The sequence below is a fragment of the Rhinopithecus roxellana genome, chromosome 4 (assembly GCF_007565055.1).
Source record: "Rhinopithecus roxellana isolate Shanxi Qingling chromosome 4, ASM756505v1, whole genome shotgun sequence".
NCBI classification, from domain to species: domain Eukaryota; kingdom Metazoa; phylum Chordata; class Mammalia; order Primates; family Cercopithecidae; genus Rhinopithecus; species Rhinopithecus roxellana.
The window spans coordinates 122,131,851-122,150,340 of record NC_044552.1 but is presented as its reverse complement, the minus strand read 5'-3'; the positions used below and the strand labels follow the sequence as shown (position 1 = coordinate 122,150,340).

The window sequence follows — 18,490 nt, the reverse complement described above, 5'->3', positions numbered from 1 at the left end:
ATTTCTGTAGTCCATATGTTTTCAAATTATGAATCATTTTATTTCTACATTTGGTACATAAACTATTACTGATCCTGAGTAAATATGGATATACTACTTTATAGTGATTTTTTTTTTCTTCTTTTTCTCTTTTTCTATTTTTTCTTTTTTTTTTTTTTTTCAAAAACAGGGTCTTACTCCTGGCCTCAAGTGGTCCTCCTGCCTCAGCCTCCTGAGTAGCTGGAATTATAGGCATGAGCTACCAGTAGTGATTCCTAAGTCCCCAGAAATTTGAGTTAATTTTTATTTATTTATTTATTCTTGTATTTACTTATTTTTAAGATGGGGTGTCGCTCTGTCATCCAGGCTGGAGTGCAATGGCACGACCATGGCTCACTGCAGCCTCCAATTCTTGGGTTGGGCTTGAGCCATCCTTCTGCCTCATCTTCCTTAGTAGCTGGGACCATACGTGCAAGCCACCACGCCCAACTTGAGCTGATTTTTTTAATGTGATGAACTATTAGAAAACATATAGGAGCTATATAATGAGAACTTAGAAACACAAAAATGGAAACAACAAATGCTAAGGTTTACTTGATGATAGAGGATGGGAGGATGAAGAGGAGCAGAAAAGATAACTATTGGGTAATGGACTTAATACCTGGGTGATGAAACAATCTGCACAACAAACCCATGTGTCAAGAGCTTACCTATGCTGGCCCGGCACGGTGGCTCACGCCTGTAATCTCAGCACTTTGGGTGGCCGAGGCAGGCAGATCGTTTGAGCTCAGGAGTTCTAGACCAGTCTGGTCAACGTGGTGAAACCCGATCTCTACTAAAAATACAAAAATTAGCCAGGCATGGTGGCAGGTGCCTGTAATCCCAGCTACTCAGGAGAATGAGGCAGAAAAATGGCTTGAACCTGAAAGACAGAGGTTGCAGTGAGCCAAGATTGCATCGCTGCACTCCAGACTGGGCGACAGAGCAAGACTCTCTCTCAAAAAAAAGAGAGAGTTTACTTATGTACAAACCTTCACATGTACCCCCAAACCTAAAACAAAAGTTAAAAAAAGAAAGAAAAATAAATGTAATATATATATATATATATATATATATATATATATATATGAACAATGAATAATCCTGGAATTAAAAAGAAAAATTCAATTTCCTCCTGTGGGAAAAATTTATACAGTAATGATTCTTGCTCTTTAATTTTTGCTTGAAAGAAATCTAGACATTTAAAAAAAACCCAGTGGTAGAATTGTCTTGTTAAAAAGGGACATCAAGCAATAGCCCAGGGAAACATCAAAGAGTTATGTTTCTTACCTGGCAAAACCAGTGTCTAGCTAAAATAATGGCCTTGCAAGTCAATCTTGTTGTTTAACCACTTCATTATCTGGTTTTCTCTAAGCAAAGAACATTATCTGTGTTGCCGATAATAGTACTGGGGAAAAACACACATTTTGAAAGTATGAAGAAATTCATTCTACCTTGAAATTCTCATTCAAGAGGAAATTACAGGCCACTGCAGGACCAGCGATTGAAAAACAAAGGTGTACAAAAACAAACAACTCAGGTTTCAAAGCCTAAAAACAAAGATAACAGGAAATAAACTAAACTTGTGCAGCCTGTTTGCTTACTGTCTGAACAAATGCTGGGAATGCATGAGAAATTCTAAGCCCAGTGAACAAAAGTGTGAGCAGTAAGATGACAGGTGATCAATTTTCTTCCTTTCTCTGTTTTTCATTTTGTTCCCTATGATGAGCATATGCCGCTTTTATGTTATAATTGTAAAAAAGAAAGACTTAAAAAATGACTTTTGCTTTTCCAGTTGTATACCAATATCTATCTACACATAGCAACTGAGCACGCTAGTCCTGTCAAAAGGCAGTGTCCTGTCAAAACGCTAGTCACAAAAAGACAGTGAATGTAAAAATCTAGGCAATTCTACCAGATTTCACGTAATGAAACTACCTTGAGTAATTCCTTAATTCTTCACAAATTCACGTTTTTATTTAACTTCTATTTCTGTCAAGCAATGTGGACTAACTACCCCTAATATTTACCTCTATTTAAACTGTGTATCAGGCCAGATGCTGGCTCACACCTGTAATCCAAACACTTTGGGAAGCCAAGGCAGGTGGATCACTTGGGCTCAGGAGTTCAAGACCAGCCTGGGCAACATGGAGAAACCCCGTCTCTATAAGAATACAAGAACTTAGCCGGGTGTGGTGACATGTGCTTATAGTCCCAGCTTCTTATGGGGCTGAGGCAGGAAGATAGCTTGAGCCCAGTAGGCTGAGGCTACAGTGAGCTGAGATCATGCCACTGCACTCCAGCCTGGGTGACAGAGTGAGACCTCGTCTCAGAAACAAAAACAAAAACAAAACAAAACAAAACAAAAAACAGACTATACACTACATTAAATAAATTACTTTCTGATGATGACTGATTTTGAATGAAAATACTCCATTCACTGGAATATATTTTCCATAAAAAATGACAAAAACATTGTCATTATTTGTATTACTTCTTTTTCTTTTTTGGAGACAGAGTCTCGCTCTGTTCCTCAGGCTGGAGTGCAGTGGCCCAGTCTCAGCTTATTGTAACCTCCGCTTCCCTGGTGGCCTAGTCTCGGCTTACTGCAACCTCCACTTCCCGGGTTCAAGCAAATTCTCATGCCTCAGCCTCCTGAGTAGCTGGGATGACAGGCACACACCACCAGGCCTAGCTAATTTATGTATTTTTAGTAGTGACGGGGTTTCGCCTTGTTGGCCAGGCTGGCCTTGAACTCCTGATCTCAGGTGATCCACCTGCCTCGGCCTCCCAAAGTGCTGGGATTACAAGTGTGAGCCACCACACCCGACCTATTATTTCCTGTATTACTAAAATCATTTCAGGAATCTGTAAAAGTTACAATAATAAAACTCATACTGCAACAATGACTGGAACATGGTCTTTGTAAAGAATCCATTTACAGGCTCATAAGATTTGGTGTTATAGATGGATGGCTATGGAGCTGCTCAAGCTTGTGTTTGCACTTATCAGAATTCAAGGCAGTTAGGAAGAGTTTCCAAGTGCTGATGTGCTAGAGAAGAAAGGGCATGCTGCAGTGTAGAAACCACAGGAGAAACAATTAAGTCACCTAGATTCAAACTGTGAGAAAACTACTAGCAAACTAGAAGAATATTTAACTTCCTAAATCTGAGAGATCTATATCTCAAAGAACATAGATTCTACTCTAGGCACATCATAGTCAAACTGATAAAAAATAAAAATAAAAATAAAATTAGAGCAGCCAGTAAAAGACTACACATTACATTCAGCATAGCAATAATGTAAACATTGTTGACTTCTCATCAGAAACTCTACAGACCAGAAGACAAGAACCAACATCTTTAAAGTGATGAAAGAAAGAGAAACAAAGTAGCCACCCAGAATTCCGTATCTAACAAAGACACATCATGTAGACAAAAGAAAGCTAAGGTATTTCACTGCCAGAAGACTTATAAGAAATCCTGGCCAGGCGCGTTGGCTCACTCCTATAAGCCCAGCACTTTGGAGGCTTAGGAGGGTGGATCACTTGAGGTCAGGAGTTCAAGACCAGCCTGGCCAACATGGTGAAACGCTGTCTCTATTAAAAATACAAAAATTAGCCAGGCATGGTGGCATGCACCTGTAATCCCAGCTACTCGGGGGCTGAGACAGGAGACAGGAGAATTGCTTATACCCAGGAGGTGGAGGTTGCAGCGAGCTGAGGTCTCACCACTGCACTCCAGCCTGGGCGGCAGAGTGAGATTCTATCTTAAAAAATAATAAAAACATTGAAAAAAAAAATCCTAAAGGAAAATTTCCAGGCTAAAGGGAAATGACACCAGAGAGAAACAGATTTTCAGGAAGAAATGAAGAACATCAGAAATGGTAAATATCTGGATAAATACAAAAGATAATTTTCCTCTTTTTTTAAAAAAATGCACTATACTGTAGGGTTTAGTATACATATAGATAATATATATGACAGCTATAATATAAAAGATGAGGGTAGAGTAGGGTAGATGCACCTACATTGTTTGAAAATTTTGACAATGGTCTATGAAAATTTGAAGTGAATTACTGTAGGCCAGGTACAGTGGCTCATGCCTGTAATCCCAGCACTTTGGGAGGCCAAGGGAGGCAGATTACTTGAGGTCAGGAGATCGAGACCAACCTGGCCAACATACTGAAACCCCATCTCTACTAAAACTACAAAAATTAGCCAGGCGTGGTGGCACATGCCTGTAATCCCACTACCTGAGAGGCTGAGACAGGAGAATTACTTGAACCCAGAAGGTGGAGGTCACAGTGAGCCAAGATTGTGCCACTGCACTCCAGCCTGGGCAACAGAGTGAGACTCTGTCTCAAAAAAATAAAAATAAAAATGAAGTCATTTATTGTAATCTTCAGAGCACCATTGAAAATATGATGCAAAGAGGATAACTAGAAAGTCAACGGGTAGATTAATATTAAATTCTAAAACCTATTCAAATAATCCTAGAGAAGTCAGGAAAGGAAGAACAAGCAAACAAAGAAGAGAAGGGACATATAGAAAACAAATAGCAAAACAGTAAAATTAAATCTGTGTCATTACATTAAGTGTAAATGGTCTAAACATCCCAAGTAAAAAACAGATTGTTAGACAGGATTTTAAAAGGAAAATCTAACCACAGGACGTCTATAAGATAAGCACCTTAACTATAAGACACAGGTTGAAAGAAAATGGAAAATAAATATATGCCATGTGAAAAGTAGGCTTTATAAGATTGGACTGGCTTTATCTATCAGAAGAAATAGACTTCAAACAAAGACTTTTATCAGAGATAAACAAGGACATTTCCTAAAGATAAAATGATCAGTTCATTAGGAAATAATAATAACCATAACCATGTATGTGCTGTTGGGCACGGTGGCTCACGCCTGTAATCCCAGCACTTTGGGAGGCCAAGGCAGGCGGATCACTTGAGGTCAGGAGTTCGAGACCAGCCTGACCAACATGGCGAAACCCTTCTCTACTAAAAATACAAAAATTAGCTGGCTGTGGTGGCACGTGCCTGTAATCCCAGCTACTCAGGAGGCTGAGAAAGGAGAATTGCTTGAACCCATGCTTGAACCCGGGAGGCAGAGGTTGCAGTGAGCCAAGCCGAGATCATGCCATTGCACTCCAGCCTGGGCAACAAGTGCAAAACTCGGCAGGGCACAGTGGCTCATGCCTGTAATCCCAGCACTTTGGGAGGACGAAGGCGGACAGATCACAAGGTCAGGAGATCGAGACCATCTTGGCTAACACAACACAAACACGGTGAAACCCCACCCCGTCTCTACTAAAAAATACAAAAAATTAGCCGGGCATGGTGGTGGGCACCTGTAGTCCCAGCTACTCGGGAGGTTGAGGCAGGAGAATGGCATGAACCTGGGAGGCGGAGCTTGTAGTGAGCCGAGATTGCGTCACTGCACTCCAGCCTGGGGGACAGAGCGAGACTACGTCTCAAAAAAAAAAAAAAAAACGCAAAACTCTGCATCAGAAAAAAATTAAAAAAAAAAAAAAATAAAAGTGTACGTGCCTAATAACAGAGGTTCACAATATATAAAGCAAAAATTGACTGAATTAAAAGAACCAAAGGACAATTCTACCACTAGAGGTGGAGATTTTAAAAAGCTCTTAGTAATGGACTAACCAACTAGGTAGAAAAAAGAAAAGAAAAGAAAAGAAAATAATTACTCTAGACATAGATCCTGCTTTGTGAGTTGGTTAAGTGGGTGGCTGGGAAGGATTTTTATGAGATGAACTCTTGTAGGAGGGACATGCCATTCTTTGTAACCCTACTGATGAAGGAAAAGTAATAAAAACGAGTAAGTCTATTGTACCACTGCACTCCAACCTGGGTGACAGAGCAAGACTCTGTTTCAGAAAAAAAGAAAAAAAAAAAAAAAAAAAAAAAGAGTGGGTCGGAAATATTTCTATTCCTATTTCCCGATGTGTTCTGCATTAGTTTTTCTTGTAACTTTTTTTTTTTTTTTTAAACCGGAATTTCACTGTTTTTGCACAGGCTGGAATGCAATGGCACAATCTTGGCTCACTACAACCTCTGCCTCCTGGATTCAAGTGATTATCCCGCCTCAGTCTCCCAAGTAACTGAGATTATAGGTGCCTGCCACCATACCCAGTCAATTTTGTATTTTTAGTAGAGATGGGGTTTCACCATGTTGGCCAGGCTGGTCTCGAACTCCTGACCTCAGGTGATCCAACCACCTTGGCCCCCCAAAATGCTGAGATCACAAGCATGAGCCACCACGCCCAGCCCGTAACATAATTTCTTTAGGTTCAGGCCGGGCGCGGTGGCTCAAGCCTGTAATCCCAGCACTTTGGGAGGCCGAGACGGGCGGATCACGAGGTCAGGAGTTCGAGACCATCCTGGCTAACACGGTGAAACCCCGTCTCTACTAAAAAATACAAAAAGCTAGCCGGGCGAGGTGGCGGGCGCCTGTAGTCCCAGCTACTCGGGAGGCTGAGGCAGGAGAATGGTGTAAACCCGGGAGGCGGAGCTTGCAGTGAGCTGAGATCCGGCCACTGCACGGCAGCCTGGGCCACAGAGCGAGACTCCGTCTCAAAAAAAAAAAAAAAAAAAAAAGGCCGGGCGCGGTGGCTCAAGCCTGTAATCCCAGCACTTTGGGAGGCCGAGACGGGCGGATCACGAGGTCAGGAGTTCGAGACCATCCTGGCTAACACGGTGAAACCCCGTCTCTACTAAAAAATACAAAAAGCTAGCCGGGCGAGGTGGCGGGCGCCTGTAGTCCCAGCTACTCGGGAGGCTGAGGCAGGAGAATGGCGTGAACCCGGGAGGCGGAGCTTGCAGTGAGCTGAGATCCGGCCACTGCAGTCCAGCCTGGGTGACAGAGCGAGACTCCATCTCAAAAAAAAAAAAAAAAAAAAAAAAAAAAAAAAAAAAAAAAATTTCTTTAGGTTCTAAAAGTGTCCAACCAACATTTTCTTTTTCTTTTCTTTTCTTTTCTTTCTTTCTTTCTTTCTTTCTTTCTTTCTTTCTTTCTTTCTTTCTTTCTTTCTTTCTTTCTTTCTTTCTTTCTTTCTTTCAAGTGAAAGTAAGTTTATTAAGAAAGTAAAGTGATAAAGAATGGCTACTTCATAGATAGAGCAGTCCCGAGGGCTGCTGGTCAAGCACCATTTTCTAGACCTGTCCTGTACGGATTTTCCTCCCTTTCCATTTTCTTTACATAACATCAAGAATCATTTATGTTTCTTTGGTAATGTTTCATTCTACATTGCTTCTTCATAACACATGTGCTGTAGATCTTAATAGCAGTATTAGCCAGCAGATGGCTTGTTTATTGTGGTGGTATACTGCTAATGGGCTGAAATGATGGCATAAATAGGCTAATTCACTTTTATGTTTTTTCTTCTTTCTTCAAAAGACATAATAAAACAAGACAGAAAAAAATTTTTTGACAGATGAAATTGATAATGTTTAGACCATAATTCTGGTCTTTGGGAAAAAAAAAAAAAAAAAAGCCATCAGAGAGTTTCTCACTTTCCTTCTCAAGTCCTCCTGTTAGGCACAGTCTCTGACTCCCTTTTATGAAGAACAGATTATAGCACAGATTTAGCCCAAGCTGTTTCTGCCAGGAGAGCTGTTTCTAGGAAGCGTGCTATAGAACTGGGCAGTCCACTTTCCATTCTCCCAGTTTTGGTGTTTTCTGGCTGCGAGCTTTGAATATGTCAGCTAACCTGTTCAGCTTATTATTTCATTTCTAGTAGAGGCGTAACAAGAAAGGGCTGTCCCTCCTATTTCAAGGGATTGCGGCAAACACTACATTAGATTTCTGTGAATACCCCTTATAAAAGCATGAGGCATAATACAAATATCAGATATCAGCATGAGTTTTCTATTTCATTAGACCTATTTCACTAGAAAAGGTGAAAGCTCTATTATCACCCTCTTAATTGTTTTAGCTCCGTTTTCCTTCACCTACCCTTTTATTTCTAGTGTCTGCTTTGTGCAATTAGGCCTCATGGCTCATGTCTGTTTGTGATAAATAATTTTTAAATGTCTTCTATTTGCTATGAACTTGTCTTTGTCTAAACATAATTTCTTATCATATAACCTGAAGCATATTCTTCGATCTCATAAAGTGGCATTCCTCTGATTCTGATTAGATGTATAGCCCTAATATCATAGTACAAGTCATACATGCCCTCCCATAAGTATTCTGAAGTATGATTCACCCTAGGTTTTCAAATCTCTTCCTTGCCCTAGAAGACAAACTTGGACTCATGTATTTGCCCACTTTATTCGACTCCTCTGTCTTCCATTTCAGCAAATAGACTCATTCCTTCATTATTCCTCCCAATACTTAAATATGCTTCACAATCCACAAAGCTGTACCTGATGATATATATATGTATTTTTTTTTTAATGACAGGCAGGTAATGTGCGGACATCATAACAAGGCTTGAAGGAGACATATCTCACACAGGGACGTGAAAACCCAATCATCATACTTATAAATGACAAAGGGATCTAGTATATATGTTTTAGATACTGAAAAGAAGATATAACAAAAGGACTTTTAGGATAAAATTGATTGCAAGGCCGGCCGTGGTGGCTTACACCTGTATTCCCAGCACTTAGGGAGGTCAAGCCCAGCGGATTGCCTGAGGTCAGGAGTTCGAGACCAGCCTGGCTAATATGGTGAAATCCTCTCTCCATTAAAAATACAAAAATTATCCAGGCACAGTGGCTCAAGCCTGTAGTCCCAGCTACTTGGGAGGCTGAAACAGGAGAATCACTTGAACCCTGGAGGTGGTGGTTGCAGTGAGCCAAGATCGCACCACTGCACTCTAGCCTGGGTGACAGAGTAAGACTCTGTCTCAAAAAAAAAAAAAAAAAAACCAAATTCATTAATTACAAAGTGTATTCGAGTGTCGGGTTAGGTAAGAATAAACAAACAAACAAAATTTTCCCCCAAACCTTGCCTTTGTTAGAGCTTTACTACAGAATGCATCCTGTACATAACAGGAAACAGACTGTATTTTTCCAATAATACCTGAATCATCATTAGTCCAGAAGGTTCTTGGATCGGGCTTGGTCAGGATGTTGGCATGATTACATGGTTCTCTCACCTTTAAAACATAAAGAGAAAAGAAGTGATATAAAAATGGCTTCATCATTTCAGCTATTTTAGGCTTATAGTTCTAGAGAAAGGATTCCAAGGCTGAAGCTAGTACATATGGCATGTCTGTGCTCTAATTAGGGTGGTTTTCCCAGGACCGTGCTGGGTATGGCACTGAAAGTCCCATATCCTGGGAAGCCTTTTAGTCCTGGGCAAACCGGGACAGTTGGTCCCCTTACACATGATGCAGTTTCACTGGGCTGATGGCTGGGTTAGTACATGGGGGCTGGAGCTCACCCAGCGTTATGTGCAGTGCACAAACTGCACAGCCGTATGAAGAGGCCCTGGATTATTAGCAAACTTATCAGTGTAAAGACACTCACTACATAAAAAGTGTTTGAATCTCCATGTAACAGAAATGATATTTTTAGTACATATTGCTTGGGAAAATACATATTAATTAAAAGCTACTTTTAATTCAGTAGCACTTTAAATGCTTTTTTTTCCTTTTTTTTTTTTGAGACAGAGTCTTATTCTGTTGCTCAGGTTGGAGTGCAGTGGCACAATCTCAGCTCACTGCAACCTCTGCCTCCTGGGTTCAAGCGATTCTCCTGCCTCAGCCTCCTGAGTAGCTGGGATTACAGGCATGTGCCACCACACCTGGCTAATTTTTGTATTTTTAGCAGGGACAGGGTTTCACCATGTTGCCCAGGCTGGTCTCGAATTCCTGACCTCAAATGATCTGCCCACCTTGGCCTCCCAAAGTGCTGGGTTTATAGGTGTGAGCCACCGTGCCCGGCCTGCATTCTTATTTTATAATCATAACAGAATCTTTATATTCTCAAACAGCAGCACATGTACATACGCAATATGTATTATTTAGTCCACTTACAGGCTCTTCTCAGTGTAGATACATTTTTTTAATGATAAATAATATTTATTGAGCATTTCTGTCAGGTACTTTTTTCATTTAAAAAAAATTTCAATAGATTTTTGGGGGACAGGTGGTGTTAGGTTACATGGATAAGTTCTTTAGTAGTGATCTCTGAGATTTTGGTGCACCCAACACCCAAGCAGTGTACACTGTACCCAATGTGTAGTCTTTTATCCCTTGCCCCACTGTCACCCTTCCCCTTGAGTCCCCAGGGTCCATTGTATCATCTTTCTGCCTTTGCGTCCTCATGGCTTAGCTCCCACTTATGAGTGAGAACATACGATATTTGGTTTTCCATTCCTGAGTTACTTCACTCAGAATAATGTTCTCCAATTCCATCCAGGTTGCTGCAAATGGCATTATTTTGTTGATTTTTTGGCTGAGTAGTATGCCATGTATATATATATATATGTGTGTGTGTGTATATATATACACACGCATGTATATATGCATATACATATCATACATGTATGTTTATATGCATATATGTACACATACATGCGTGTGTATACATGCGCACATATACATATATACACATGTATGTATATATGCGCATATATACACACAGGTATGATATATTATATATGATACATCATACATGTATGATATGTATATATGAGCATATATACACATGCACACATGCATATGCATGCACACGCATGCATGTATACATGTATATGCATATATTCACATGTATATAAAACACATGTGTGTATATACATACATGTATGTATATGTGTATGCATATATGCACATATGTGTATGTATATGTGTGTATATATACACACATAGTTTTTTTTGTATATGACTTCTCTTCCTCTCGATAGATACACAGTAGTGGAATTGTTGGGTCAAATGGTAGACCTACTTTTAATTCTTTAAGGAGTCTCCACACTGTTTTCCATAGTGGTTGTACTCAGATACAATTAATTGATTTCATATAACAAGTTCCACAGAGCAGCAGTGATCCATGTTTTTTGACAACTTTATACTACTGTGGTATGAGCTTTCAAATACATTATCAGTCTGTGCGTGGTGGCTCACCCCTGTAATCCCAGCACTTTGGGAGTCAAGGCGGGTGGATCAGCTGAGGTCAGGAGTTCCAGACCAGCCTGGCCGACATGGTGAAACCCCGTCTCTACTAAAAATACAAAAATTAGTCAGGCATGGCGGTGCGTGCCTGTAATCCCAGCTAGTCAGGAACCTGAGGCAGGAGAATTGCTTGAACCCAGGAGGCAGAGGCTGCAGTGAGCTGAGATCACGCCACTGCACTCTAGCCTGGGCAACAAAGTGAGACTCCGTCTCAAAAAAAAAAAAAAACAACAAAAAAACAATCAAATATATTCTCATGAAGTGAAATATAGATCTTAGTGTTAAAACTGCTTTTCCATTGATATATATTTTGTAATGTGATCATTTGATTACTGCAAATATTCTATAGTTTCATCAACTACTTAGTGGATAAATTCTTTCCATTATAACAATAATCAAAGTACTCAAGAATGACACTAAGGTCATTGTTTAGTTTCACTGACATTTTCTCTTTATAACAAGGCTTTTGTTTTTCTTTGTTGAGATGGAGTCTCACTCTGTTGCCTAGGTTAGAGTACAATGGTGCGATCTCGGCTCACTGCAATCTCTGCCTCCCGGGTTCAAGTGATTCTCCTGCTTCAGCCTCCTGAGTAGCTGGGATTACAGTTGTGCTCCACCATGCCTGGCTAATTTTTGTATTTTTAGTAGAGATGGGGTTTTGCCATGTTGGTCATACTGGTCTCGAACTTCTGACTTCAGGTGATCCTCCCACTTTGGCCTCCCAAAGTGCTGGGATTACAGGCATGAGCCACCATGCCAGGCCTGCGAAGCTCTATTGACAAAGGAAGCAGTGCATGAATTTATGACCTGGTACAAGCTCTTTCTCTTGTGGACCAGTAACAAATAATATGTGGAAGTCAGAGAAATTGGGATCTCAAAGAGGTATTTTCACTACCATGTTCATTGCAATATTATTCACAACCGCCAAGATGAGGAAGCTACCTAAATGTTTACTGACGAATAAATTGATAAAGAAATGTGGTAAATACATACAATGGAATATTATTTGGCCTTATAAAAGAAAGAAATCATACCATATGTGACAACATGGATGAATCTGGAAGATGTTACGCTAAGTGAAATTAGCCAGTCACAGAAGAACAAATATTACACGATTCCACTTACATAAGGTATGTAAAATAGCTAAACACATACAAGCAGAGAGTAGAACGGTGGTTTCCAGGGGCTGCAGGGAGGAGCAAATGGGAAAATGCTTGAGTTGCTATTCAATGGGTATAAAATTTCAGTTAGGCAAGATGATTAATTTCTAGAGATCTGCTGTACAAAATTGTGCCTAGAGACCATCACTATATTGTGCACTTAAAAAATCGTGAAGGCCAGGTGCGGTTTTACATCTATAATCATGTTTCCTATAAATGAAAAACATATTACAATTACAAAAAAATCCACTTATAAAATATAGACCACTTACATATTTATGTATCAAATATCTTCTGTTCCTTTCTGATATACTGACAAACATAGGATGGCAATCTATTCTGGATTTTGTATTATTGTGGAAAGAACACATAACATGAGATCTATCCTTTTAACAATTTTTTTGTTTTGTTTTGTTTTGTTTGGTTTTGTTTTGTTTTGAGACAGAGTCTCCCTGTCGCCCAGGCTGGAGTGTAGTGGCACAGTCTCGGCTCACTGCAACCTCTGCCTCCCGGGTTCAAGCGATTCTTCTGCCTCAGCCTCCTGAGTAGCTGGGATTACAGGCACGTGCCACCACACCTGGCTAATTTTTGTATTCTTAGTAGAGATGGGGTTTCACCATGTTGGCCAGGCTGGTCTCGAACTCCTGACCTCAGGCGATCCACCCGCCTCAGCCTTCCAAAGTGCTGGGATTACAGGCGTGAGCCACCGTGCCCAACCCTTTTAACAAATTTTTATTATTTTTATTTATTTGTTTGTTTATTTATTTATTTATTTATTTATTTATTTATTTTTGAGATGGAGTCTTGCTCTGTCGACCAGGCTGGAGTACCGTGGCCAGATTTCGGCTCACCTCAACCTCCCCCTCCCAGGTTTTGCCTCAGCCTCCCGAGTAGCTGAGATTACAGGCACCCGCCACCACGACCGGCCAATTTTTTGTATTTTTAGTAGAGACGGGGTTTCACCGTGTTAGCCAGGATGGTCTCGATCTGCTGACCTCGTGATCCACCTACGTCGGCCTCCCAAAGTGCTGGGATTGCAGGCGTGAGCCACCGCGCCTGGCAAAATTTAAATCTCAAGAAAAAGAGACAGACCTCTTGCCTCTTTGCCTCACTGAAATCCTGAAAGCAAGATACATCAATAGCAGCTCTACGGGAGCCATTCATGAAAATTTGGCCAGGGTTCTCGTTCTTGTTGCTTCTGCTCCAGCCAGCATGGTTTGATCCAAATTATGTGCTGCCAATTTTTCCATCAGTATGCAAAGTTACAGGTAGATTTCATTATGTTGGGCTAAGTGATCTTCCTTGAATAGATTACCAAAGTCATCTACCCAGTGAAGGAAACCATGCTAGCTCTTTGTACATAAAATAAATTTAAAAGAAAATAAAAGAAAGAAGAAGAAGAAGAAAAAGAATGTGTGGAGCAGCAACATTTCATGGACTACATTTTGAGTAGTACTGTAAAATATCCCTCCTACCCAATCTCTTGAACCCGGGAAACGGAGGTTGCAGTGAGCCGAGATCGCTCCACTGCACTCCATCCAGTCCGGCGACAGAGCGAGATTCCATCTGCAAAAAAAAAAAAAAAAAAAAAAAAAAAAAAAATCCCTTCTACCTGACTAAGCAGCCTCGATATGAATCCCTTCCCAGGATTTATCTACTCCACTGAAGTACTACTTCAATTGTTAGAAAGCTCTTCACAGGTTGAATTTAAATCTGGGTTCTTGAAACTTTGGTTCCTTGTCTTCTTTTGGGGGGCCGGGGGGTGGGGGCAAGGAGTCTCGCTCTGTAGCCCAGGCGGGAGTGCAGTGGCGCTATCTCGGCTCACTGCAAGCTCCGCCTCCCGGGTTCACGCTGTTCTCTTGCCTCAGTCTCCCGAGCGGCTGGGACTACAGGCATCCACCACCATGCCCGGCTAATTTTTTGTATTTTTAGTAGAGACGGGGTTTCACTGTGTTAGCCAGGATGGTCTCCATCTTCTGACCTCGAGATCTGCCTGCCTCGGCCTCCCAAAGTGTTGGGATTACAGGCGTGAGCCACCGCACCCTGCGATTCCTGGTTTTAACTCACTCTTAAATTACAAAGAACAGGTCTACTCTCTCTTTTATGAAATAATATCTCAAATATTTGAAAGTAACTATTATGTCTCACCTTAGCTTTCCATTTCCAAGTTAACCAGCCCTCTTCCCTTTCACTGCTCCCAATGAGATTATTTTAAGTCTTTTTGTTGAGGTCACTCTGCCCCAGAAGACATCCTTTCCAGTAAGTGAACTAGTCCTCGGGGAGCTCCCAGGCCAGGGTTAGATAATAGTCACAAAACTAAGGATTTGGTTTTGAGGGACAGCTTTCAGGGAGGACAGCCAGCATTATTTCCACATGTGAGTAATTGAAATGTTCCTAAGCACCTATAAATCTAACATTCATGAGGGTAAAGAATGCTTTATGACTTAGCCACTTTTTAATACTTTTTAATGCCAAAAGTTTTAATTGATTTTCTACAGTAACTATATACCTATTTGGGAAAATCGCCATATGTGAGCTTTCTTTCTGCATTAAGCTCCAGGTACCTTGTTTCCTTGAGGCTTTTGTATGAAGCAAATGTCATTCTTACAGATCTCATTTACTTGTGAATGATTCTTTATCACTATTTGTTCAAAAAAAATCTTCCCCATGTTGAAGCTGCTCCTGATAAAGTCAGGGTCTTCAAGAATTCATGTTCTCTGTGTCACTATCATACAAGTATCACACCATTCTTTATGGTTCTCAAGAACCACAGCATCCATAGTAAATTACCCGGAGAGCTCGTATAGTAAATTTTAAGCACAAGTTTATAGAAATCCTTGAGCAACTATATACACTGCAACTGTTTACAGGCAATGCTCTATAACTCATATAGCTTTAGGTACTTTGCAGAAGCGAGAACATTTATTATCAGATAAAGTCTTGGCTGGGTGTGGTGGCTCACGCCTGTAATCCCAGCACTTTGGGAGGCCGAGGCAGGCATATCTCCTGAGGTCAGGAGTTTGAGACCAGCCTGGCCAACATGGTGAAACCCTGTCTCTCCTAAAAATACAAAATTAGCCGGATATGGTGGCCCACACCTGTGATCCTAGCTACTCCGAAGGCTGAGGCAGAAGAATCACTTGAACTTGGGAAGTGGAGGTTGCAATGAGCTGAGATCATGCTATTGCATTCCAGCCTGGGTGACAAGAGCAAAACTCCCTCTCAAAAATAAATAAATAAAAATAAATAAATAAATAAATAAATAAATAAATAAATATCCTCATGAGACACCTGTGGCTTAGCAGGAAGTTGAAAGCTAAAGAAGTGACCAGCACATGGAGTCTGGCTCCTGGCTGAATCCACATGGGCTCTTTGGTTCTTTCTTTCTTTCCCTGGAATAAGGATTCAAGGAGAATTTCTCCAATAGGATATACGCCATGGGATATGATCGAGGAGGGGCAAAAACGTGATGATATAATAAGAAGAGCAAAATAACAGTGTGCAATTTTAAAATATTTTATTATAGAAAACTTAAAGCATACACAACAGTAAACCACATAATCAACCTCTATGTACCTATCAGCCAACTTTAACAATTATCAATATTTTGCTAATCTTATTTTTACCTGTCTTGCCTTATTTTTGGCTGGAATATTTTAAATCAAGTCTCAGACATCATAACAATTAATCTATAAGTTCTTCAAATTTTTTTTTTTTGTAGAGATGGGGTCTCACTTGGTTGCCCAGGCTGGTTTCAAACTCCCAGCTTCAAGCAATCCTCCCACCTCGGCTTCCTAAAGTGCTGAGATTAGGTGTGAGCCACCTTGTGAGGTTTATAATTTCTTCAGAATGTGTTTCTGACAACTTTTTTTTTGCCTAACCATCATGCCATTATCACAACTAACAATTTCAACAATAATTATGTTTATTAAAATTAAGGCTCACGCCCGTAATCTCAGCACTTTGGGAGCTGAGGCAGGCAGATCAACTGAAGTCAGGTGTTCCAGACCAGCCTAACCAGCATGGTGAAACCCCATCTCTACTAAAAATACAAAAATTAGCTGGGTGTGGTGGTGCATGCCTATAATCCCAGCTACTCGGGAGGCTGAGGCAGGAGAATCACTTGAATCTGGGAGGCAGAGGTTGCAGTGAGCCACTGTACTCCAGCCTGGGTGACAGAGGGATACTCTGTCTCAAAAAAAAAAAAAAAATTAATGGGCCGGGCGCGGTGGCTCAAGCCTGTAATCCCAGCACTTTGGGAGGCTGAGACGGGCGGATCACGAGGTCAGAAGATCGAGACCATCCTGGCTAACATGGTGAAACCCCGTCTCTACTAAAAAATACAAAAAACTAGCCGGGTGAGGTGGCGGGCGCCTGTAGTCCCAGCTACTCGGGAGGCTGAGGCAGGAGAATGGTGTAAACCCGGGAGGCGGAGCTTGCAGTGAGCTGAGATCGGGCCACTGCACTCCAGCCCGGGCGACAGAGCGAGACTCCGTCTCAAAAAAAAAAAAAAAAAAAAAAAATTAATGAAAGTTATTAAAATTTACTTATTTAATAAATGACAGCATGTACATTCTGAAAAACAGAATGAGTACGTGCAGTATTCTGCAGACATAATAATTTGAATAAATGAATTTTTTTTTTTTTTTTTTGAGACGGAGTCTCGCTGTGTTACCCAGGTTGGAGTGCAGTGGCGCGATCTTGGCTCACTGCAAGCTCCGCCTCCCAGGTTCACGCCATTCTCCTGCCTCAGCCTCCAAGTAGCTGGGACTACAGGCGCGCACCACCACGCCCGGCTAATTTTTTGTATTTTTAGTAGAGACGGGGTTTCACCGTGTTAGCCAGGATGGTCTCGATCTCCTGACCTCGTGATCCGCCCGCCTCGGCCTCCCAAAGTGCTGGGATTACAGGCTTGAGCCACCGCGCCCGGCCGAATAAATGAATTTAAAAGACACCGTTTCAAACTGTAAGACCCCTAAAAATCAGTGGACCTTGGCTTCACTTGTTTAAATCCTCATGGCCTCTGTTCTGGGTGGGGGGAACATCTTTAAAAATTATTTTTCCAACAGAAGTCTTACTATCTTTCAACTTATTTTCTATGAGTCCCAAGAGGTAGAAAGATATTTTTCTTGCCTGATAGAATTGAAAGTATTGGGTTAGGTAAGTGGAAGAAAGATCATATTTAGAAGGTAACTGTTGAATGTTTAATCACTATTGTTTTGAAATCTAGAAGTATTGTCACAGGTTATAATTTAAACATCAGAAGATGGGGTGTATCAGAATATCACATTTAGGGAGATGTCAGTTATCCAGAAGTTTTGCAGATAATCTGGAAAATAAACCTAAGAGTAAGTTTTTTTTTCTTTCGAGACAGCTCTGTTGCCCAGGCTAGAGTGGAGTGGCTGGCTGACTACAACCTCCATCTCCTGGGTTCAAGCGATTCTCGTGTCTCAGCCTCCTGAGTAGCTGGGATTACAGGCACCTGCCACCATCCTGGCTAATTTTTGTATTTTTAGTAGAGACAGGGTTTCACCATGTTTGTCAGACTGGTCTTGAACACCTGACTTCAAGAGATCTGCTCACCTCAGCCTCTTAAAGTGCTAGGATTACAGGCGTGAGCCACCACGCCTGGCCAATATAATCTTAATTCTATGAATTGCTTCCAGTTAATGGAAAGTTGAATAGTGGCGGAATTGCTAGGGAAAAAAAGCAGTTATGGTCATCTGTCTCCATTCTAGCTCATCCTTATTTAAAGAATATTACTCCAGGCCGTGAGCACATGCGCACAGTGGCTGATGCCTGTAATCCCAGCACTTTGGGAGGCTGAGGCAGGTGGATCACCTGAGGTTGGGAGTTTGAGACCAGCCTGACCAACATGGAGAAACCACATCTCTACTAAAAATACAAACTTAGCCGGGCATGGTGGCGTTTGTCTGTAATCCCAGCTACTTGGGAGGATGAGGCAGGAGAATCACTTGACTGGGGAGGCAGAGGTTGCAGTGAGCTGAGATTGTGCCACTGCATTCCAGCCTGGGTGACAGAGCAAGACTCCATCTCAAAAAAAAACAAAAAAAAGAACATTTCTTCAACAAAATAAATATATTCACGTATACATAAATTTTTTTTTAACTTTTTTTCCTTTGTATAAAAAAAATCTGTT

The 18,490-nt window shown here is 41.1% G+C and overlaps 1 protein-coding gene and 1 non-coding gene across 2 annotated transcripts in view; both read right to left on the bottom strand.

Moving 5' to 3' along the window:
* Window positions 1-1,374: 1,374 nt before the first annotated feature.
* Window positions 1,375-18,490, bottom strand: part of LOC115897038 — a 119,662-nt gene continuing 102,546 nt past the window's right edge. The window contains exons 3-4 of the mRNA XM_030929611.1: window positions 9,003-9,154; window positions 1,375-1,426 (exon numbers count right to left, since the gene is read on the bottom strand). Of these exons, the coding sequence (XP_030785471.1) occupies window positions 1,375-1,426; window positions 9,003-9,154 (204 nt within the window). The remainder of the gene's footprint in view (window positions 1,427-9,002; window positions 9,155-18,490) is intronic.
* On the bottom strand, window positions 8,449-8,552 carry LOC115897206. The gene has a single exon (XR_004057134.1). It is a non-coding gene; the product is annotated as a small nucleolar RNA U13 (small nucleolar RNA).